At 39.7% G+C, this 21,584-nt stretch overlaps 1 protein-coding gene across 50 annotated transcripts; it reads left to right on the top strand.

Moving 5' to 3' along the window:
• Positions 1–2,645: 2,645 nt before the first annotated feature.
• On the top strand, positions 2,646–21,036 carry HNRNPA3 (heterogeneous nuclear ribonucleoprotein A3). Of its 50 annotated transcripts, none has more exons than XR_011141897.1 (14): positions 2,771–2,959; positions 4,799–4,970; positions 6,995–7,106; positions 11,228–11,350; positions 11,437–11,583; positions 11,668–11,878; positions 12,122–12,211; positions 12,288–12,380; positions 12,489–12,569; positions 13,650–13,796; positions 15,524–15,646; positions 15,730–15,800; positions 18,893–18,967; positions 20,721–21,036. XR_011141897.1 is itself a non-coding variant. In XM_068948452.1 (13 exons), the coding sequence occupies exons 2-12, from the start codon at positions 4,963–4,965 to the stop codon at positions 15,780–15,782; spliced, it is 1,191 nt and encodes a 396-aa protein (XP_068804553.1). In that variant the 5' UTR covers positions 2,735–2,959; positions 4,878–4,962; the 3' UTR covers positions 15,783–15,800; positions 15,887–16,620. The 50 variants fall into 50 exon arrangements, 43 of the variants coding, with proteins under 43 accessions (XP_068804570.1, XP_068804553.1, XP_068804548.1 ...); XR_011141894.1 differs by having other exon boundaries at positions 15,524–15,649; XR_011141895.1 differs by having other exon boundaries at positions 2,775–2,959; positions 4,878–4,970; positions 15,524–15,649.
• Positions 21,037–21,584: the final 548 nt, after the last annotated feature.

Here is a 21,584-nt window from a genome sequence, read left to right as displayed (position 1 = left end):
ATCTCAAACCACTGCAACTAAGTCCTCTAGAGACTGCCAGAGTTCTGAAACATTAGACACTTGAACTGGCATCATCTGAAGTGGAAAAGGCCTTTAGGATTTGTTGTTTCTGAGTATGTATATGCACATGTGTATGTACAGAAACTATTATTTCCAATTTCTGAAATAAAGCAAGTACTGTAACATAATCAGATAACTCATTCTGATATCAATAACTAGACTGTTGGTTCTAAGTATTTTTAAATTAATGAAATAAAAGGTATTCTTGCAGCCTGCATTGCATACAAGTACAACTACAATTGCCAAAATGTTATCAGACTTTACACTAATATATTATCCTGTCTTTGTTCAGTGAAGCTTGGCCATTTAAATCAAATGCAGAGAGGAAAACAATGTTCTACATAAAGAAGAGTGCAGCATCTACAGATGTTTGCACAATAGTCAAGTGTCTGCAGTAACATCTTTTGTCCTGCAGCTCACTTTAATATTTTACTATTACAGCACTCAGGTCTCCTTACCAAGATTACAGTTTCTGTGCTTTTCAAAGTATGAAATTTCAATATATTTAAACCAACTACACTTGTAAAGCTATCATCACAATACGACCATTTAATCAATAATGAGTCCTTTTGTTTCTGCAATCCAAGAGGCTCACCAAAAATACATTTGTTTCAGTGAAGGGGTTCATTAACATTACTACTCTGGAGACCAGAATTAAAGACCAGTTTGGTGGTGACATTCTAATCTCTATGTAGGACTAAAAAACAGGTTGGATAACTTCACCAATAATAGCACTTTTGTAGCCAAGGATTCATTTCACAAACTAATATCATGTAAGAGTTAAATAAAAAAGAAAAAAGGCCAATGAACACAAATTTCAGCCACAGAAATACACAAGTTAAAAGTGTTTCCTACTTTTATTGAACCTAGTACAAACTACCTTTCCTTTGGCTTACAAAGAGGAGAGTGTATGTTTGCAAACACTGCTAGGGAAAAAAATAGCATGCTAGCCATCTGCATAAGTCGTCTGCTGCTGCATTTGCTGCATCAGCCAAAATAGACACAAGTATTTTAGATACTGTATTTTCTTTTAAGGAAATGTGGGATCCAAATGGAAATCAACACTCTACCAGATACCCATGAACTTGAAAACACTTTACTAGCAGAAGACTGTTTGCCTGAAATTAAAATTACAATTTTTCATCTAGGACCTGACTTGTGGATAATTTTCATAAGCAACTGTAAATCTTTGTAAAATAGGCATCTCCCTCTTTTACTGGTTTGTCTTTTATATCAGTGTAGACAACACAGTCTCATAAAATGATTACATTCATTCATTGCTTATGTGTAAGCAATGGCTCACTTAAAGTGCAGAACAACGGAACTATAGAAATCAAACCTTACCTGCCTATGGCTATGCAACCAAAAACAGACCACAAGACAATCAATCTCCATGAGCAACACTTAACTGTGAATTTAAAATGAAATTCATAGTAATGAAGGCCTCACATTCCTTCAAGTCTTTGAGGCAGTGCTAGCATAAACTAACAAAAATCTCTGCAACTGACAAATCTTTTGAGACATATATAGCCAGCGCTGCTGTCTGTCTCACAGTATTCTCATCCTTTGGTAACAAAGTCATGAGTACAGGCAACACAAAAGACACAGACATGAAGACTTTTATTTAAAATAAAAAGTTAAAGCTAGGTGGTTGACTTTGGCAGGGAGAAGAAAGGAAGATAAGAAATTGATGGTTTTAGCCTCAGTGCAAAGACTATCTAGAGGCTGCTGAGATTTCCAGTGAGTTTCACTTTCTAGGAGGTAACCTATCTTTTCACAGAGAACAATCAAAATATAGTAATGGTCTACATAAACACTTCTACTCCCAACTTCAGTACACAATGGCTGTGAGAACATTTCTAAACCTATTTGAAAGTTACATACATATTAGGAAAATTATTTTCAGCTAGAGAAATCAAACAGGTTTTGACACTTTTGCACAAGCTGGACTAAGCTGAAGATGCTAACCTGAACTCAGAGATTCTCTTTTCAGTTTTTTGTAGGAAATACAGGTTACAGACACAAGCAAAGAAAGGATGCGAGCAGCTCATACTAAGCTTATTCTCACTGTTTGATAATCCTTTCAGTCAAACATTTCATATGGGGGTACCACCTAAAAACCTTTCAGTGAAACGATCTCCACTAGCCATAAAGGTAATTTAAAAGGGAGTAAATGCCAACTCCTCCTGCCGAAGTTAGGTCATCCTACTGAAATGGCTGCTGGTACAGCAAGGATAGGTAGAACCAAGACTATGAAGAGAAGATGAATTTTACAGGTAAGTTTTTATCATGCTTTTTCTCTGCAGTCACTTTCCAGTAAGGACAAGCTGGTTATATACTTGCTTAATTATGCAGCCTGTTTTTTTCTACATAAATTTATTGTAGATAACACCTTTTTTTGCCTCCATGCATGGAGGCAAATAACTTCACTGAGAAGGTCTTGGGCCCCACTCGGGCATACCGTGCTTCTCCTGCAGAAGAACTCTCCAAGTATCACATCCCCTTCTGTTTTTTTTTCTCCCCCCCCCCCCCTCCTCTCCTATAAAGTACTTTAACCCGCCCAATTAACAACCTCCTTCACGGTCAGTGCTTCGATGGCTGCCCTCCCCCAAGGGCGCTCAGGGCCCAAGCCGCCGGGGCTGGCGGCTCCCGGCGGGCTGGGCTCTCGGCCCGCGTGATGCTGAAGGCAGCGGGGGCGGGCGGCCGCGGCGGGGGGAGGCCGCAAGGCTGGCGGGCGGCCTTACGTGCTGAGGCGAGAGGCGGCGCCCGCCAGTGCGCCACCACTAACGGCTACGCGCCGGCGCCGCCACCCCCACAGCGGGCGGCGGTTAGTGCGCTAGGCCAGCGGCAGGCGTATGACCGACGAGGGCGGGAAGAAGCTTAACTGAACGCTGGCACGGTTATATCTTATCTTATCTCACCTCTACTCCCCCTTTCCCACCTCCCCGCTTCGGCTGTTCCCGCTCCCTTCCTTTTCCCCTTTCTCTGGGTGGGGAAGGGTCGCCTCCGCCGAGCGCGGCCCAGGGCTGGCGGCACTGCGGGGCTGGGGGAGGGGAGGCTGGGGGGGGGGGAGAGAAGAAAGACGGAACAGCCGCCGCGCGCGGCTACGAACCCCATCTTCCCCCCCCCCCCCCCCCGCCGCGAGCCCTATCGCGCGGCGCCTGGAGCCCGCCTTCCCGTCACGTGACCCCCCTCCGCCCTCCCCCGCCTCTTCCTCTCGGCTCCATATTGATACTGGAGGAGGCGAGTCCGGTCACAAAATGGAGGTAATTGCTCTACCGCGTGGAGGGAGCGGGACCCGCTAAGCTATGCTGAGGCAAGGGAGATGAAGCGGCCTTCCCCACCGCCACCCTGCGTGCTAGTAGAGATAGTTAAGCTCTCCGCTAGTTTTACCGCTACGGTAAAAAGGGAAGGAGGAGTGCTGGGTGCGTCGGGCTGAAGTAGGGGTTGGGGGGGGGGGGAAGGCGCCACAGCGGTGCTCGTTGCGCTTCCCGCTGCCTTCCCTGAGCGGCGACCGCCGTTGACTTTCGAGGGGTTTCTCTTGCGCTCCAGGCTCGTTTCCTTTTTCGCTGCGAAATGGCGCATTAGCCTGCAATGGCGGTCGTTGAAAGGAAGGGGGAGGGTGCTGGAGCGGCTGCGCTTCCTCTTGTGCGGCCCCTCGGGCGCAGTGGCTGCGGCCGCCATTTCGCTGCGCTCCAGCGTGCGGGTGGGTGGTGCAGGGCTGGCCCTCGACTTGGGACGGGGCTGTGGGCGTCAGAGTACTCCCCTGCCGTCCTTGGGGGAGACTGAAATGCTTAAGCGCGTATTTGGGCGAGGGTGGGAGGGAAATGAGTAGGTCATTGTTTCTCTTCTCCCTGTACGGCCCTGGTAAAAACTACGCAGAGTAGTGCGCCAGAGGTATTGTTTTCTCACCCGTTTTCGCAGGAAGAAACTTTAAAGCAATACGGTTATGTACGGCCGTCCCCCGCTCCTCGCTGAAAAAGAGTAGCACACGTAGCAGCACCTCGCTGGGCCGCCACCCCCCCCCCCCCTTCCTGAGGGCAGTTAACCCACGTAGCGAGCTCTTGCTGGCCGGGGAAGGGGGAAAGGCTTACCGCAAAGCGCTCTCAGATGCTTTCTCGTTTCCTTTTCTCCTTTCCCAGCTCCCCCAAGCGTACATGCACAAGAGCCACGACATTCAGTGGCCTCCCGCCATGATCCTGGTAGGCAACACAAAGAAGCAGTCTGGCGCAAAGTTTGGTTCAAAGTTTTCTCGGCTTGAATGAAATTGCAACTGAATTTGTATTAGGACAGTCATCCGCATCCTACCCAGAGGGAAGATGTGTAAAGATATCCCCTTCTGTTTTTTTCCTTTTCCCTCAAAACCAAAGATTTTTGCTCAACTGCTTTTAAGTAATGTATGGTGAGCGAAATTGTTCAGGGTATTTTTCTTGGGTATCTTGACCCCTTCCTTTATTGCAAGCTGAAAGCTTGTAGAATCAAGAACATAGAAACCAACAGCTCACACTAGCTTCTGTTGCTGCCTTAAAAGTAGAGAAGAAACTGGATCCCTTAGCAAAACAGCTAAAAATAACTCCACTTTCCATGTAAGCAATTGTTTTAGTTGCTTCAGGGTTGTTGCATAGTTTGACAAATGGGAGGGATGATGACTTCAGAGCATTTGAACATGCATCAATAAAGTTTGGAAACCCATCACATAAGTTATTAAGCTAATATCTTCTTGTTTTTTTCCCAGCAGACGTTCCTGTTGGCGTTGGGAATAAACTGCCAACACACTTAGAGCTGAAAATCTATTGTTTTGCTGCTTTAACTCTTAGGTTTGGCACGATATACTGTATGCACGTTAGGTCCAACTTTAGCTATTTACAAAAAAGACCAATACATCTCCATAGTATTCTCTGAATGGACAGGTAAACTTTCATCTTGGGAATGTCTGTTTCCCCTCTACTGTCTTACTTATTGCCTCTGTAAGAGATAGAGTAGGATTATAAATTCCTTTGAGTAATGAGGCATCCCCTCCCTGGTGGCTTTCTGTTCACTATAGCTAGCAAATTGCTTCTGAGATTACTTTCAGTTTTGTGGTTAAGTTGTAGTACACAACTGTTTCAATACTAGTTTAACTCAGTTGATAAAAATGTTCTGAATATTTTAAATACAGTATTTTGTTGATATGAAGTATAAAATAATAGTATAAAGATGTCTTAAATTTCTGTAATAAAAAGTAGTAATAGGGCTGTGTTCCCCTTTAGTTAATAGTATGCATTAGCAGTGAGACAATTCTCTGCTATGATGGCCTCTGAAGATCAGATGGGCAAAAGAGATCATGCTTATGAGCTTTATGCTGGCCAACATGGAGTCCCACTGGGGAAAGCAGCAGGTGACAGTATGAGAGAGGGACTGCATACTCTTCATGTCTTCAGTAGATACCTAAATAGGCTTGTCCCTTCTCTCCCAAAGGTTTCTCTTGCCATACAGGTATTTTTTCAGAAGCTCTTGACTTGTCAGTTTTCTGTTTGATACCTCCCCAGGATACTTTAAGGAGTTGAACAGCTCAGCAAGTATTAGGAAATTACCCTGACTGCTCTCCTTTTGCTAGTGTTCGGTTTGAAGGATTTCAAGAGCAGGCTTAACACTTTTGTAGTAGACAAAAGTCTTCATTTAGTCTAGTATACAAAAGTCTTCTTTTATGTCACTTCACAAAGCTTCAAAAATTGTTAATCGTGATGCTCATGATTTTGCAACTGGATTTAATTTGAAGATCTTAATTTGAGGCTGTATTTTAACATGGAATTATTTTAAATAATAGTTTTCACTCTAAAGAAGAGTGCATACTGGTCATTAAGAGACCTGCCTGCTTTTCCCAATATAGTGTTTGCAGGAATAAAACTTAAAAGAAAATGCACCTAGTTTTGTGAATCTCAGTGACTTTCATGCAGCATAAATGTAGCTTTACAGTAGCGTGTTCTTCATTAAACTGTGTTCTACTTTGGCTGTTGTAATAAATTTTAAGCAACATCCAAATTAATGACGAACTGTTGCCAAAGATATTAATACAGAATATGAGGCAAACTAAATAACATAATGATCTGAGTAAACTTTTTAAGATTAAAGGGAACGGGCTTTTTTTGTTTGAATGTTTACATGTGGATTCATTAACTAAGCTTATTTTGTGAAATACTTGCTTCCTTTTGCAATAACATGTTACATAAATATGTTAACATCTTTATTGTGAGCAGTTAGGTATGTAAATGGAGCACTGGGGAGTAATTAAATACGTAATTTGGAAGCAAAGTACCATGCCAGTTGACCAGTACTATATTATAGATTACTAGTGGTCAGCTATTAAAGTTCATAATCTTGCAAGAACCAAATCAATAAAAAAAAATATTGTGCTGATATTTAAAGGAAAATATTTTTCACTGCAGAAAACTTCTAATGCATGCTCTAGTATTCCAGTTCTGTAAGCTGCTGGGTCACTGATAGCAGTACGCCATGCTATAAGATTGCTGTTAATAAGCCTTGTTTGTAAAACGTTAAATATTTCAGGCATAGAATCTAGAGAAGTAGAATTTAATTTGGATTTGGGTATCGAAAGTGGAATTTGCTTGCCCTGTACCAGTTGTATTTGTGATAGTTATGTAAAACAACGTTTAACATAGTTTTTTTCCTACAGATTTAAGCTTTAGATTGTTCCTAGTTATTCTCACAGTTATAAACAGACCTTTAGTAGAATAGCAGATGTTCCTTCTGCAGCTCTTCTTAACTGTGAGCAAAATAGGCTGAGGATTTTTACTGTACCCTTTTATATATTTATAATTTAATTTTATCCCTCCTCCATTTTCTTCTGTAAACCCACACCCATTTGTTCCAGCCAGAGAAGGCCCTGTTTCCTAGGATTTGGGGTAACTGTTGACTTATCCAACCTGTTTTCTAGGTTTCCTAGATTTAAAAGAAAGGCTGATTCAGAGTACCCTTCCAAAATGGCTGCTCTTAAGGAAGAAAGAGATGTTGAAGACTACAAGAGGAAAGGAAGACGATCCTCCCAGGTGAGACTACTGCCTTTTTTATTTAAAAAAAACCTTAGCTTTAAGGAGAAAAGAGTAACGAAACTTGGACTATTTCTGTCTGATGGATTAATTCTGAGCTTTTTGCTACCTTCTTCATCCCCATATTAGCGAAATAACTCCTTAAGCACAATAAATTACTTAAGGAGTTGAGTGCTGAGCGTAATGGAAAAAATTTTACTTTCCTAATTTTCTGTTATAACAGCAGTGATCAAACGTATCCTTGTTGTTTGTGACTGGAACAAGGTGTAGCAATTTTTCAACACTTTTTTGTATTCTCAGAACATCATCAGGAACTTTATTTTTTTTTTCTGATCTTCAAATACCTGTTATTAATGGGAAATAAAGACAGGTTCTATTTAATACGACTGGCTGCCTAATACTGCAGGTGAAAGGCTGTACTAAGTAAAAATAATTGTTTTTTCTTGTTTCTAGCAGAAATGTAGACTGAATGAGGTGTGTGATGAAGGTTGGGACTGTTCTGAGAGGATGGGGCAGGGTGCAGAAATGGGAGAGGAAAATAAAGCCTTGGTACTGTTCAGAAAATGATTTTAAGACCAGCAAAGAGGACGTGAAATATGCTTATCTAGCCTCTAACTGAGCCATGTTCAGTGTCTTTACTTTATATTGATTTGTGTCCTTTTGAACGTTATTTTCCCAGCATGGTTGGATATTTTAGCTAGTTAAACCATCTTTTTCTGGAGATAATACACTATTGTAATCTGAGAGGGCAGGTCCATTTTACTTACGAACCAAGTGATCTGAGTTACCTGTATCCTGTACCATGAAGTTTTTTGTAGCAAACTATTCTGTGTAAGGTCCTTCTGGAAAGAATGCATCGATTGTCGCATTACCTTTGAGTTTTGGATACAATATAACTTTGCTTACTCAGGTGCCTGGAAGTAAGGTTTTTGTAGTTAACAAAAGTAGCTTTGCCTGGAAGGTACTTAAAGGCTATTAAGTTACTGGAGAAAATGCTTCACAGAGAAGGTGTATTAGGCCCCAGTTGTCTGTAAGCTTTTGAGTTTCAAGAGCTCAGGGATGGGACTACCTAGAAGATTTGCCAGTTTAATTTTACAGGTTTTGCTGCAGATAACACTTGATATCGTGAGAAGCATTCTTTGGAAACTTGTTGGTGTTAGCTTTTTTCATAAAGATACAGCACATGGGAGTAATGTGAAGACAGTGCCTTCTGATGGAAATACTGCAACTTCAAAATGTTGATTATTCAAAGCCCCTGCCATATGAAAATTAAGTTTCTGGCTAACTCAGAATAAAGGTGATACAGTGTATGGCAGCCCTATGCCAAAATTGTGAGACCTTTTCAACAGAAAGGACTTTTAAGAGTTGCTTGGATGGGGAGGGAAGGAGGGGATGCTATTGATTTCTGCCTCCTCCCCCCCCCCCCCCCCCACGGAAGGAGGTGCAGGTAGACTGAACTGAATATTTTGGGTTTAGATGGAACCTGAGAGGCAGTAGTTCGAACAGTTACTTCGGGAAGGGATGTTGCAGAGGGAAGCAAATGCCCTCTTGAAACGCTGGCTGCTCGCGGTGGCCTCAATGCACGTAGGCTGCGCTGCCAGGAGCGGCAGGGAGGGGTGCTCTCACAGTGCCACTGCGGTGTTGGGACGTGGCGGGGGGGGGGGGGGGGCAAGGACGGGATGTGCTGCTACTGCGCATGCTGTTACTGCTCCGCTGTGGCCCCGCCCCTCTCCGACTCCATATTGAGTGTGGATGAGACGAGATCGCTCACAAAATGGAGGCGGTTGGTGCCGTGGAAAGCATTGGCTTGAGGGAGGGAAGTTGCCTGGCAAGGCTGGAGGAGGAAAGGTCCCCACCTCCTCAGAATGTATTAAGCTGTTTGGGAACTCCCTTAAACTGCTTATGGGAAGAAACGATGTGATATGCTGGCTGCAAGAAGGCTGAGCATTCCCCCCTTTCCCCCCCCCCCCAAACACACGGCAAAAACTAAGTACTGCTAAATGGCACGCTGGCCCGCGGTATTGGCTGAGTGGGAGGGAGCTTGCTAATCCTATTGCAGCCCATGTAGTAGTTACAGTGGGGAGGAGGAAAGTTGCTGTGTTGTGCTGGGCTTGCTGCCCAGAAGAGTGCTGTCACAACTAGACCGTTGCTGAAGGACTGAAAAGTAGCATGCTGCATGGTAGAGAACAGCATTCTGAAAACCCTGGGTGCTCTTATTCCCAGGAAGAGCAAAATGCCTGAAAAAATACCTGTATTCCCTAAGAAAATGTCTCTCATTTCTGTGGGAGAGCCCCTATAACATAGGGAAGCTCTGAGGATAATAGTCACTCCATATGATGGAAGAGAATGGCCACAGTGTGCAACACAATTTTTGCTGGCTTCAGGAAGCTGTAACACCAAGTGTTTTTCTTCCACAATGAGAACTGCAGTTCATGTGTATGTAATAAAAGTGTGAAGAAAAAGGAAAACTCTTTTTTTCTGCCAGGAGTGCCCTGAAGAGTTTTGTTGTCACTTTTTCAAGGTAAAGTGATCTGAACTGCTAATGGACAACCCCATAGCCCTAAGTAGTGTCAGAGAACTGTAAAAAGTCAATGGCTTAAGGAGAAAGTTGTTACCTACAATACTGGGACTCTCTTACTCAGTTTTGAAGGTGTAAATAAGAGCAGGGGTCTCCTTTTCAGGCAGCATTTTTTCTTGTGGTACAGTCTGCACGTTATAACCCAGAGAATTATAAAAGGATCCTAAAAGCAGTGAAAGACTCTTAAAGCAATGTATAATTGGGAAACTGTTTTGCCATGTATTGCTTCACAAATTTCATTGCTCTCCAGGGCAGATGTAGTTCACTACCCTTCTGACTGGCTCCCCTCACCTTGATTGAAACAGCGGCAGAGGCTAAAGCACTTCACCTGTAGATGTGAAGCAAGATATATGTATAAGTATAATACCGATACAAAGATGTATATGCAGAAGGCTGTGATTTGATCTGTCTAGTTCAACTCTCCAGCTTTTGCTGGTTCGAGTCCAAATTAACTCACTGCAGCAGAAACAGTGGATCTTATTGCACATTCCTGCTGCAGAATTGAAGTCACATGCAGCAGCTCTGGCCAGCACCTTTACTGTGGAATGGTTTGAAAGCACAAAAACATCTGCTTGTTAACAAGCAACTACATTAAAGTCTTATTTATAGCTTGCCTTTGTCTTGGGGATGAGAGAAATTAAAAATGGCTTTTGACAAACTTCTGTCAAATATACAGTGATATTCCCTGCCTTACTAAAATAAGTGTAACACTGAAAGAGAGCAGGAGCACTCGTGCACTACTAAACCTGCATTTAAGGGTGCTATAGAAAACTTTGGCACATTTTAAAATGTGGGCTGGTCAGGTGTAGGTGATACTGTCAAGAGCTTCAGTTACACTGAAGTTTGTTTCAGCTCTGCTTATTAAGATGTGAGTCTTACTGCAGCAGTTAGGAATTTGACCATGAGTGGGTACTAACCACCTGTTACGGTTTCATTTTCTTAATAAAAGCAAGTCCAAATTGAGTCACGTTTTAGAAGTATTTCCCACAACTTTGAAAGCCAGAAAGGTACTTGTACTTTTCTTGTTTGTGTGAAGTAACTAACAAAGCTATCTCAGTACAAAATTTGTACTTATAAAGAAGTAATTTTTTCATAAGAGCCTGAAAGTAAGATTTAAAAAAAAAAAAAGAAGTTTTAAACTAGATGCTGCAAAACACTAGACCCTTGATTTGGACACTTTATTTTGTACACTGTTTTCTTAAGCTTTTGATGGTTTCTCATGTTTTATAAAGTGTTAAAGTTTCCTTTTATCTTGCAGTGGTTCTTTGCAAATCCCTACAGAGCAATTTGGAACTGACGTTTCTTCTTTCTGTCGTTTCACGTTTGAGTGTTCTTAAGTTGTTAACTAGCTACTGTCTTAATTAAAACCACATGTCATTAAGTGTTAAACTCACTGTGCTGCTGTCTACAACCATTAGAAGTCATTGTTTTTGTGTAAATATGTTCTGATTATAATGTGTACAGATCATTTTTAGTAATTCTGTGGAATCTTAATTCTGTGATTTGTATTCAAAAATGTATTTGGTTTTTTCCCCTTTTGTAGGGCCACGAGCCTAAAGAGCCAGAGCAGTTGAGAAAGCTGTTCATTGGAGGTCTGAGTTTTGAAACAACAGATGATAGCTTGAGAGAGCACTTCGAAAAATGGGGCACACTCACGGATTGTGTGGTAAGGTGACAAATATTTGTGCTTTTGGAAAGATACGGGTACTTAAGATAGTACAGGAACGCGGTGTCCCTTCTACGTTTTTGTAGGTGATGAGAGACCCACAGACAAAACGTTCCAGAGGCTTCGGCTTTGTGACTTACTCTTGTGTGGAAGAGGTAGATGCTGCAATGAGTGCTCGACCACATAAAGTTGATGGACGGGTGGTTGAACCAAAGAGAGCAGTTTCAAGGGAGGTAAGTTAGTGTTTCAGTTAACTTTATTGTTCTTAATATGTGCCTAGTTACGTAAAGCACTGAGTATCATTTTTGGTGTTGCAGGATTCTGTAAAGCCTGGGGCACATCTCACAGTAAAGAAAATATTTGTTGGTGGAATTAAAGAAGATACGGAAGAGTATAATTTAAGGGAATACTTTGAAAAATATGGCAAGATTGAAACTATAGAAGTCATGGAAGACAGGCAAAGCGGAAAGAAAAGAGGCTTTGCTTTTGTAACTTTTGATGATCATGATACAGTTGATAAAATTGTTGGTATGTAATTCTTTAATGAGAACTGGCTTAGGGGATAAACTGACTTTAGTTCTCAGAAAAGCAGTGCATGGGATGCAATAGTTTCATAAATCGGTTGCTTGACAGTATTGCAAGAAATGGGGTAGATTGAATACTTAGTTTAAACCATGCTTATGCCTTACGTTAGTGTTTTGTTAGTGTTTTATGGTGTGTTGTTTTTAATGATTTGATTTTCTAACTTTCCAATTTCACAATTATCTCTAGTTCAGAAATATCATACTATAAATGGACATAATTGTGAAGTGAAAAAAGCACTGTCAAAACAAGAGATGCAGACTGCTAGCTCTCAGAGAGGTAAATTTAGAATTATATATGATAATTTTATATCACTGGTTTTCAATTAACGTAATTTAAGTAAAATATTTTATAGGTCGTGGGGGTGGCTCAGGCAACTTCATGGGTCGTGGAAACTTTGGAGGTGGTGGTGGAAACTTTGGCCGAGGAGGAAACTTCGGTGGAAGAGGTAAATGACTGGAATGTCTCCAAAATATGACTTTTCATTTGCTGTGTCTGTTGGCTTTAATACTTAACTTGTGTGCAGGAAAACAATCTCATCTGTTTTGTGTTCCAGGAGGCTATGGGGGTGGTGGTGGCGGTGGTGGGAGCAGAGGAAGCTTTGGGGGTGGTGACGGATACAATGGATTTGGTGATGGTAAGTGTATTCCCACCTCCCCCTCTTTTTTCTTAATTGTATAACTAGCTTTAAGTCTTACTTCCATCTTGGAAACCAAGTCTACTTTGGTGATAGTTTTTTTTTGCTTGTTGAGCATCAAGAGTTGGAGGTTCTTGGTTTTGTTTTGTTTTCCCTTCTTCTCCCCTCTACCTGCCCCACCAAAGGGTGGAAGGAAATTTTTTCCTGCATTCGGCCTTTAGATAACCTCATATCATGAGGTCGTGCTTCATGTCGTGAAGCAGCTATGTATTACTGAGAGCAGTGAAATGAAGATTCTGATATCATTTGGGATGATTAAATCTGTGAAGTAAAGCAGTGACCAGCTCTCTCTCTAAACGATACCAGAATTCTCTTTAAATCAACTCTAAGACTTTTCTTTTCATGCATTGGTGGTATTTTTTTTCAACATGAAATTGGGGTGAGTATCCAAAATGGATCTGAAGAAGGCTGTGGAAGTTGCCAAACGGTCAGCTGTGAAAGCGACATTTTCATTGAAACAAATGACGAGATAACCTGTAGTTACGTATTACTGATTCTACAAGCAGTCGTACTTAGTGATGTTGAGTTCTCTGATACTGTTTCCCAGTTCAGAAGTACTCCATAAATATGTATGGCACCAGCTCAGTACCCAGAAGATTGTCTCTTAGATATGCTTTTGGTGACTGGAAGAAAGATCATCTAGTAGCTTTGGCACAAGTTTAAGTAAAGCTGTATGTCTAGATCAAAACTGCAAACCAGAATTCTTTTGAGGGCTGTGCCTACTAAGTACTTTCGGTTTAGAGGTATAAAGAGGATGGCATGTAGTACTGATGGAAAGCTACTTGCATAAAGAGGCAATTAACACAGTTAACAGGTGGTGGTGTTATATCTATTCAATTTGCATGAGCAAGAATGAAATTTACTATTATGCTTCTAATGTGGACATAGTCAAATGTTTTCTATTTGGACTAGATAATTCAAGTAAATGATCATTGGTTTTGTTGCTGTTTTTAAGTATGGGCTTTTTCTTACCAGTATTTAACTTTGATGTGCTTAGTTTGACCCTTCTTTTATTTGAAGGTGGCAACTATGGAGGTGGTCCTGGCTATGGCAGCAGAGGAGGATACGGTGGTGGCGGAGGACCAGGATATGGAAACCCAGGTGGTGGATATGGAGGTGGAGGAGGAGGATATGATGGCTACAATGAAGGAGGAAATTTTGGTGGTGGTAAGATGCCAGCTCTAGCCATCTTTTTTTTTTTTTTTTGGTCAGGTCTTAGTTGTACAACACCTGAAATATAATAATACCTAAGAGGACTTGTACAGTTAGGTCTTAACAGAGAAGATGATGTAACATAAAGTTCTCTCCCATCTGGATAAGCTTTGATTTAACTATACAGCATTGTTTCCCCTGAAAATTGTATTTCAAGAAGCAGTAGCTGTAAATATGCAAGTTTGGAGGTGGAGTAGGAGAAAAGGGAAAAACTTTACTAATAGCAAGAGGAAGGATTTCCCCTGACTCTACCCAGCCCAATTCAGACTAGAGTGTGAAGTTATCACGTAGGTTTCTATTTTAACTTTTCACTGTTTGAAAAGCACTGTTGCTGTCAGTTATCAGTTTATGCCCTCTGGATCATGTTTGCCTTAGTGACTTGAAACTTGTGCAAGGGTGTTTTTTTTTTTTTAAACTGTTTTCTTGTGAAATGAGCAACTCCAATTGTATTTATAAAAGCAGTTCTTTTGCTGTGACCAGGCTGTATCTGACTAAACTCGCATTAAACTTTTAGGACATATTCTATAAAGAATTAGGTAACCTTTGTGTATTTTTAAGACTACTATTCTTATTTGCTGTGCAAAGCTTGTATGTATGGCCTACAGATTAAAAGGAGGTAATTTAGAATGCTAACGACCATAGTTGACATGTCCAACTTTGGATGATGCAATGTTACGTAATGCGCTGGAATAAAGGCCAAGACTACGTTAACAGAATTTCACTACTAAAGATGTCATTCATGGATGATGGAAAAACCCTTGTAGAGCAGTGGAATGGCTCAACCCTCAATTCTTGAACACCAATTACTTAGACTAATAGAAGACTGCATTATAGTAATACTGTTTTACAGCATTACCTAGAGTAAATCCTTTGATAAATGTGATTTAATTTGATTAACATCTTCCGTTTTAATATCTAACCAAAATAGAGCTAGCTGTGTCCTGTTGAGAAATCAGTTTAGTAGTATTCGTGTTCTTTGTTAGTGTTACACTTCCCTGAATGATGTTCCGAACTGCATGGTTAATTCTTAAACTTGGAGCAACTTTTGTGGAGGCCTCTTATGACCGACGTGATGTTTCTGATCAGGGTATCCCACAACTACAAAACCAGCTTAGAATCTTTTCATCTGAAATGGTTGGGGAAGGAGTACTAAGAATTTGCAAGGGCTAGTGCAGGTTTGGGGAGTTAATCTGATACAAAATCTGCTGAATACTAATTTATTCCCTCTGATGTGTGTGTGTTCAGTATTCCCCTGACAGTTCTATTACTTTTGAGAGCGAATAAATTGTGTGTTTGGTTTGTAGTTTGCATTATTGTCATACACACAAAGCACGAGGCAGTGGAAGAATGGCGGTGAAACTCATGTCCTTTGCAGAGTTTAGAGGCAATCGTTAAATTTGGCCTACTGTGTTAACTCCAAATTACCTATTCAAATTGCTTTAAGTTTTCTGATATATTCTGGTATTTTTTCACTTTCAATGAAGTACCTGTTTCTAATCTTGAAAGTGCTAAGGACTTCTCCTCATGGGTGCATTGTGAGCAGCGGTGGCAAGCAAAATGTTTGCAATTCTATTTTAGGTTGTTTTAAATAGCTGTTGAAATTTATGTTGAATCCATAAGTTGACAAGCTTCGTTTCCAAGTATCGAACACAAGTGGGTTTATAAATCTGCATTTGTTTCAGGTAATTACGGTGGCAGTGGAAACTACAATGATTTTGGCAATTACAGTGGACAGCAACAATCTAACTATGGTCCCATGAAAGGTGGTGGCAGCTTTGGTGGCCGAAGTTCGGGCAGTCCCTATGGTGGTGAATATACTTTGTATTGAAAATATTTTTGTTTAAACTTTCCTATTCATATTATTTTAATATATGCACTTTTTTTGTAGGTGGTTATGGATCTGGGAGTGGAAGTGGGGGCTATGGTGGTAGAAGATTTTAAAAATGCTACCGAAAAAGGGTAGGTGTAATACATATTTATAATGATGATGAATAATGTACAACTGTTCACTGAGAGTAATAATTTTCTTATCCTGTATTCAACAGGCTACAGTTCTTAGCAGGAGAGAGAGCGAGGAGTTGTCAGGAAAGCTGCAGGTTACTTTGAGACAGTCGTCCCAAATGCATTAGAGGAACTGTAAAATCTGCCACAGAAGGAACGATGATCCATAGTCAGAAAAGTTACCGCAGCTTAAACAGGAAACCCTTCTTGTTCAGGACTGTCATAGCCACAGTTTGCAAAAAGTGCAGCTATTGATTAATGCAATGTAGTGTCGATTAGATGTACATTCCTGAGGTCTTTATCTGTTGTAGCTTTGTCTTTCTTTTTTCTTTTTATTTTCCCATTACATCAGGTATATTGCCCTGTAAATTGTGGTAGTGGTACCAGGAATAAACAAATTAAGGAATTTTTAACTTTTCAATATTTGTGTAGTTCAGTTTTTCCACATTTAGTACAGAGAATTCTATAACAGAAATAAAATGTAGTTTAGGGTGTTTCCTTGTTAGTTAATAGAGAGGATTAATGCATTTCTCAATTACTATTTTGTATTAATTTAAAGTTAACAATAGAAACACCTATTGATTTGCAGTCTTAAGGGGTCTAGTCTCAGTGTATATATGTAACTGTCATTGACATGAGTTACATAGGCATACAGAGGGAAAACATCTGTATGTTGCATTATAGTTTGTTTAGATGTATAACTAGGATTGAGTTATTCAAATTAGTGTTTGTGAATTATAGAACTAAGCTTTACCTTCAAATGAAAATTTCAAATTACTTTTGGTTTGTGCATATTTTTTTAATTTGTAGTTCTGTATTAGTACTAGCGCTTCAAGAAAATAAGGCATGATAAATATTTTAACAAGACCAACTTTAGCCACATTCAAGCTGTCTCCAGTCTCATTTGAGATGTATAAGGGATAACTGCAGTCGCTCAAGTTTTGGGTGAAGAAAAAAAGAAACTTGCTTCTTATCTTTTTATTTATTGTAATTCCCGAGAATTTAAAGGGGGGGGGGGAAATCAAGTGCCTGTTTCCTTGGGATATACAATGATTCTGTTGAATAAAACTACACTGTGGGGAGGGTGGCTTGGAATTTCAATCTCCTTCCCCTTCGTTTCTCCCCATTTCCCTCTCCCTCACACCAGACTGCACTGTTTCAATTAAAAGAGGCGTCATAGTGAGAGTAATAGGTATGTTCCAAAATAACTTAATGGCTATATACTTTCTTGCATGCACCCTAGGCAATTTTCTGGACACATTCATCTGACTGGGAGCCAAGGGTAGCACAGGTGTAATCACTGACAGTCCCAGGTAATGCGTTCCAAAAGCCCATTCACGATGGGCTAAGTAGTATAGTTCTCAAGCTTTTTCCCTTGCGAGTATCTAAGCTCAGATAAGAGCTTGAAGATCAGAAGAAAACACAACCTAGTTTGTATTTTACTGACAAGAAGCACTTCCCACGATAGAGAACAAAACATGGTACAGTCTTAAGTTTCCATAGGTAAAACGACAGTGTGTTACAATTTGATTTGATACACTGGAGTAGCAAATCTTATCAGCACATGTGGCTAGAAATTGTACTAAATTTGCATTTCTGACTTACAAATTAAGGTGCTGCAATCTGTCCTTTTCTCACCTGATTTGACTTCTCTCTCAACTATTGCCAGGACAGTGCTTTCTGTCAATTCAGACTCAGAAGAGTAGGGACACAGTCAATAGAAGAAATACTCAAACACTTGACAATATGTGGTATTGGAATTATTCTCACATGTTTCACTTCTGGGTCAATGTGCAGTATAAGGTAAATGCAATTCCAGTGTAGGAATGAATCTGCAAAGATGTATGAAATGGCTCAAGTCATAATCAGTCATATTAATGAATTATAATTTTAAGTAGTAGAAAAATGAGTGTGTTGTTGAAAAAATTAAACAATGTTATTGAAACACTGTTACTGGAGTGTATTTAGACTGCAGATATACTAAAACAAGGAACCGCTGTCAAGATTGGTAGACTCCAAACTGAATTTCAAAGTCTGCTTATTCTTTTTTTTGTGGAATTTTTAAAAATATCTAACTTAAAAGCAAGAACTGGTGATTTAGTGAACACTTTTGTTATTGTACATATTTATTAAGTTGGGCTTGGGTGGGGGGGGGGAGGTTGTATTTCAATAAAGGCATTTTTTAAACAACCCCTTTGGAGTTTGAAAACACATCAAAACTTTAAAAGACATCTCACTAGGGAGTGAGCCACCTAATCACTGACTTGCTTTGTACATTACTACACTTAGGAGAAGTGTAGATTTGCAACTGGGGCCTGCATCTGATTGCAGGGACAACTGGAGGATGGGGTTGATGTCCCTTCTGAAAATTGATCTGATATTTCTAAATTTTTAGAATGTATTGACAGTGTTCTTTTTAACAGGGCCTCTTGTAGCTGTACTGTGACAACAATGTTAACTTTGAAAAATAGTGTCATAATAAACTTTATGAACAAGATCTGTATGCAACCTTTTAAGAGATGGAGTCTGTAAGTGACCACTTTGTAGGTGGGTGGGATAGCTTAGCTGCTGTTTGTGATGTGGAAAAGTGTAAGCTGTAAGGACAGTGATTAACCAGCTTTAAAGAACCTAGGATGTACTTCTTTGATCCATACTTTGCTAAGGAGACTCATAAGACAGGACTTCAGCAGCCTATTGAGTATGGAGAAGTCAGCATAATTAAAGAATGACAAGGCAGCAGGAGCAACAGCTTCAACTCCAGAAAAGTGAAGGCATAAGATACTGTGCTGATAGTAAGCAGCTTTCCAAAGCTAGTTAAATCTGCTTATCACAGCTGAAATATCGAAGAAAGTCTAGCAAGAGTTCTTCACCTCTTGGAACCTCCTTGAGTGATAGCTACTTGAGTTGACTCAAAATCAATAGGTCTAGCATTTAGACCTGAAAGGAAGGGCAATGAGCATAGGTAAGGTTTGCCTTTAAAATTTTTCATGAATTAAAAAGAGTAGTGGGAGACTTTTTAACAAGGTAAGAGTAATTTTTTTAATTTTCAGGTTGAATGAGAAGCTGCTGATTGACAAAATGGGGAATGTCTTGCACATCCTCTTCAATTGGAGGTTTCTGACTGGGTAAGATTTGTAGTGCTTAGTAAAACACTTGTTTAACCCTTGTTTCCTTCTAGGCTTTCCTTTACCAGCCTCTTTAACATCAAGGAAAGCCTTAAGTATTAAGCAAGTATTGAAGCATATGTCACCCAGTAATTCCTGGTCTGAATCAGGCTTGTTTGCTGATACAATCTGTGTTCAAGAATCTTGCATTCCTGACAGGTACAAAGTTGCTGTGTGTCTGAGATTAACAAAATAGAAATACGTGCTTTGAAATAAATGCTGTAGTTACACTGAGGAGTGTACAGTCGGTTTTTGAGAAGTTGTTCATTAACTTGTAATAAAGATGGAAGTCTTTTTTTTTAAAAAAAAAAAAGCCTGACATTAAAAGGTTAAGACTCTTAAGCTCTTCTTCATGCTTCACAGGAGTGTGTAATGTAGTCATTCTGCAATAATTCAGTAAAAAACATCTTGCACTGATTCGAACAGTGATTTGTCCAATAACAAATGAATCTTGGCTTGCCAAGTGATTCCCTTTCAGGTTTCTGGTGCTTTCAGGGTGGGTTAGCACAGGCTAATACTGTAAAGTGATACCTAGCTGAAAGCTGAACTTTTCAATTGGATGACTAGCAATAAAGTAATTTTTCATGGAATCTGCTTTTATGCACATGGATTCTTAACTCTGGAAACATATTTTCGTGTTCTGCATCTTACAGGTTGTTATGGGTATAGAATATGTTTTTAACTCTTTCTGTCTAGTAGTCTAGTACTTAAACTATGTTTTTCAGTCTTTGTAGTATTTTTGTGAAGTCAGTTTCCTTTTTGTGTTGATTATGCTTAAGTTACTCTGAAAATAAAGTCAAATGGAATATGCTTGTGCATTTCAGTTTAACTTAAGGCTTAGGTATGTTCAGAGTGATGCCAGCATTTAAACTTGTCATTTGCTATCTCTAAAACAGCTAGAAAGCAAACTTTTGACACTGCAACATGTACAATTAAAAGTTAGTTGATGTAATTTACATTGGCAAGGTAGAGACTAGAGATAATTAGGATGTTCTTATGAAATGGAAATCTCACAGTGACTATATATTTTTTTAAAGTGACTTTTTCTTAGATGAGGCTGAGCCAAAATTAAACTGCTGCAGGGAGGTCACGGTCTTGTCTTAATACATTACACTAGATACCTTATTTAGGTGACTAGCTTTGCTTTTCCTCTGCAATGCAGATACATAGGGCTATTGAGAACATAAACTCTGGCCTATAAAAATATAACTGAGGTTTTTTTATAGTAGCTGCTATTGAGAAGAGAGATGTAAACTTACAGAGCCTTGGTCCCTAAGCTGCAGTTCTACAGAAATTTATTCAGTACTTAAAGGTGTTTGTTAACTTGAAAGCAAGTGTTATTTCTAGTAGTAAATATATCTTTCTCCAAAAGATGCAGATCTGATAAATGTTTTGCCGTTAGAAAACATTGAAATTGAACAATTATCTTAACTTGGATAGCCTTTAAATATTGTAAGGTGGGAAGGGGGATGCTCCTAGCCTTTCAAGTCTTGATTTTGTGATATATTGACTTGCTATCTTTGGTTCTTGTATTTGGGAGATGAACGTGTATTGCTATACTATCATCAACACTGCGCTGGAATATTAACTTACATATCAGTCTGATCTCTGACAAATATTTGTATTTTAACTTGTGTGGCGCATGAAAGATCTTGAATATCACTAAACTTCAGATATCTGATGGATGATTCTTTTTCTACTGTGGGTGCTACAGGTTGACATCTCTATCTAAGATTAGCTTTTTCCTGAACTAAAGTAATCCAAGTATCTCCATAGAAGAAAAATGGCCTTCATGTAGAAGATAATATCGCAAGATTGGAAACAGAATAATATATTAAAATAACTGGCAAAGACTTCAAGAGCAATGGTGCTAGTGTGGTGAAATCTTAATACTTGTGGTTAAACAAGTTTAAAAATAGCATGGATATTAAGAACTTCAGTATAGTCCATAATGGATTGAAATTTGTTAAAATATTTCATTTTTGTATCAGAATAAAGTGTATATTGTCAATTGACTTTACAACCTGAAATGTGTTGTCATCACCTTTTTTTTTTTAGTGCTGCGAGGAGCACAAAGAGGTCTTAAATTATTACCACAAACTGAGTAATAGGGTCATCTTTCCAACTCAGGACTGTCAGTCAGAAGTTATCTTGGTTCAGCCCAATGCCTGGACTTTAGTTTTAACATCTTTGCAACTGAAGGTTTCATCAACATGTGAATCATCTCCATATGGAGCCTTGTCAGTGTACAAGGTCAGGACTATGATGCATTAGAATTCATAGGAGAACTTTGCAGTGTCGCTAGTCATTCCCAGGTTGGGTGTTTTCATATGTACTGAAATCATCTATTGTAGAATACTCTTTTCCTTCATTTTGTTGGGTATTTCATTGCAAGTATACAACCATCATTGTGTTCATGATATGAAAATACTGGTTTAAACTGTGAATGCAAGTTGTAATGGTGTGAGTTACTTCAGAATGATTCTTTGATGGAATCCAAACGGGGCTTGTTTGCTGTGTTAACTTTTTTGTTGGTTTTTATTTTTTAACTGCTTTTCTTATCCTGGTAACAGAATCT

This window comes from Struthio camelus, chromosome 6 (assembly GCF_040807025.1).
Source record: "Struthio camelus isolate bStrCam1 chromosome 6, bStrCam1.hap1, whole genome shotgun sequence".
Lineage (NCBI taxonomy): Eukaryota > Metazoa > Chordata > Aves > Struthioniformes > Struthionidae > Struthio > Struthio camelus.
Note: the sequence above shows the minus strand (reverse complement) of the source record. Positions and strands in the feature narration are given on the sequence as shown.

Excerpts from the sequence above, each read along its gene's own strand:
- HNRNPA3 (XM_068948444.1), top strand. Across the intron at positions 7,107-11,227 it reads AAGGAAGACGATCCTCCCAG|GGCCACGAGCCTAAAGAGCC; the intron begins GTGAGACTACTG and ends CCCCTTTTGTAG. Across the intron at positions 11,584-11,667 it reads AGAGAGCAGTTTCAAGGGAG|GATTCTGTAAAGCCTGGGGC; the intron begins GTAAGTTAGTGT and ends TTGGTGTTGCAG.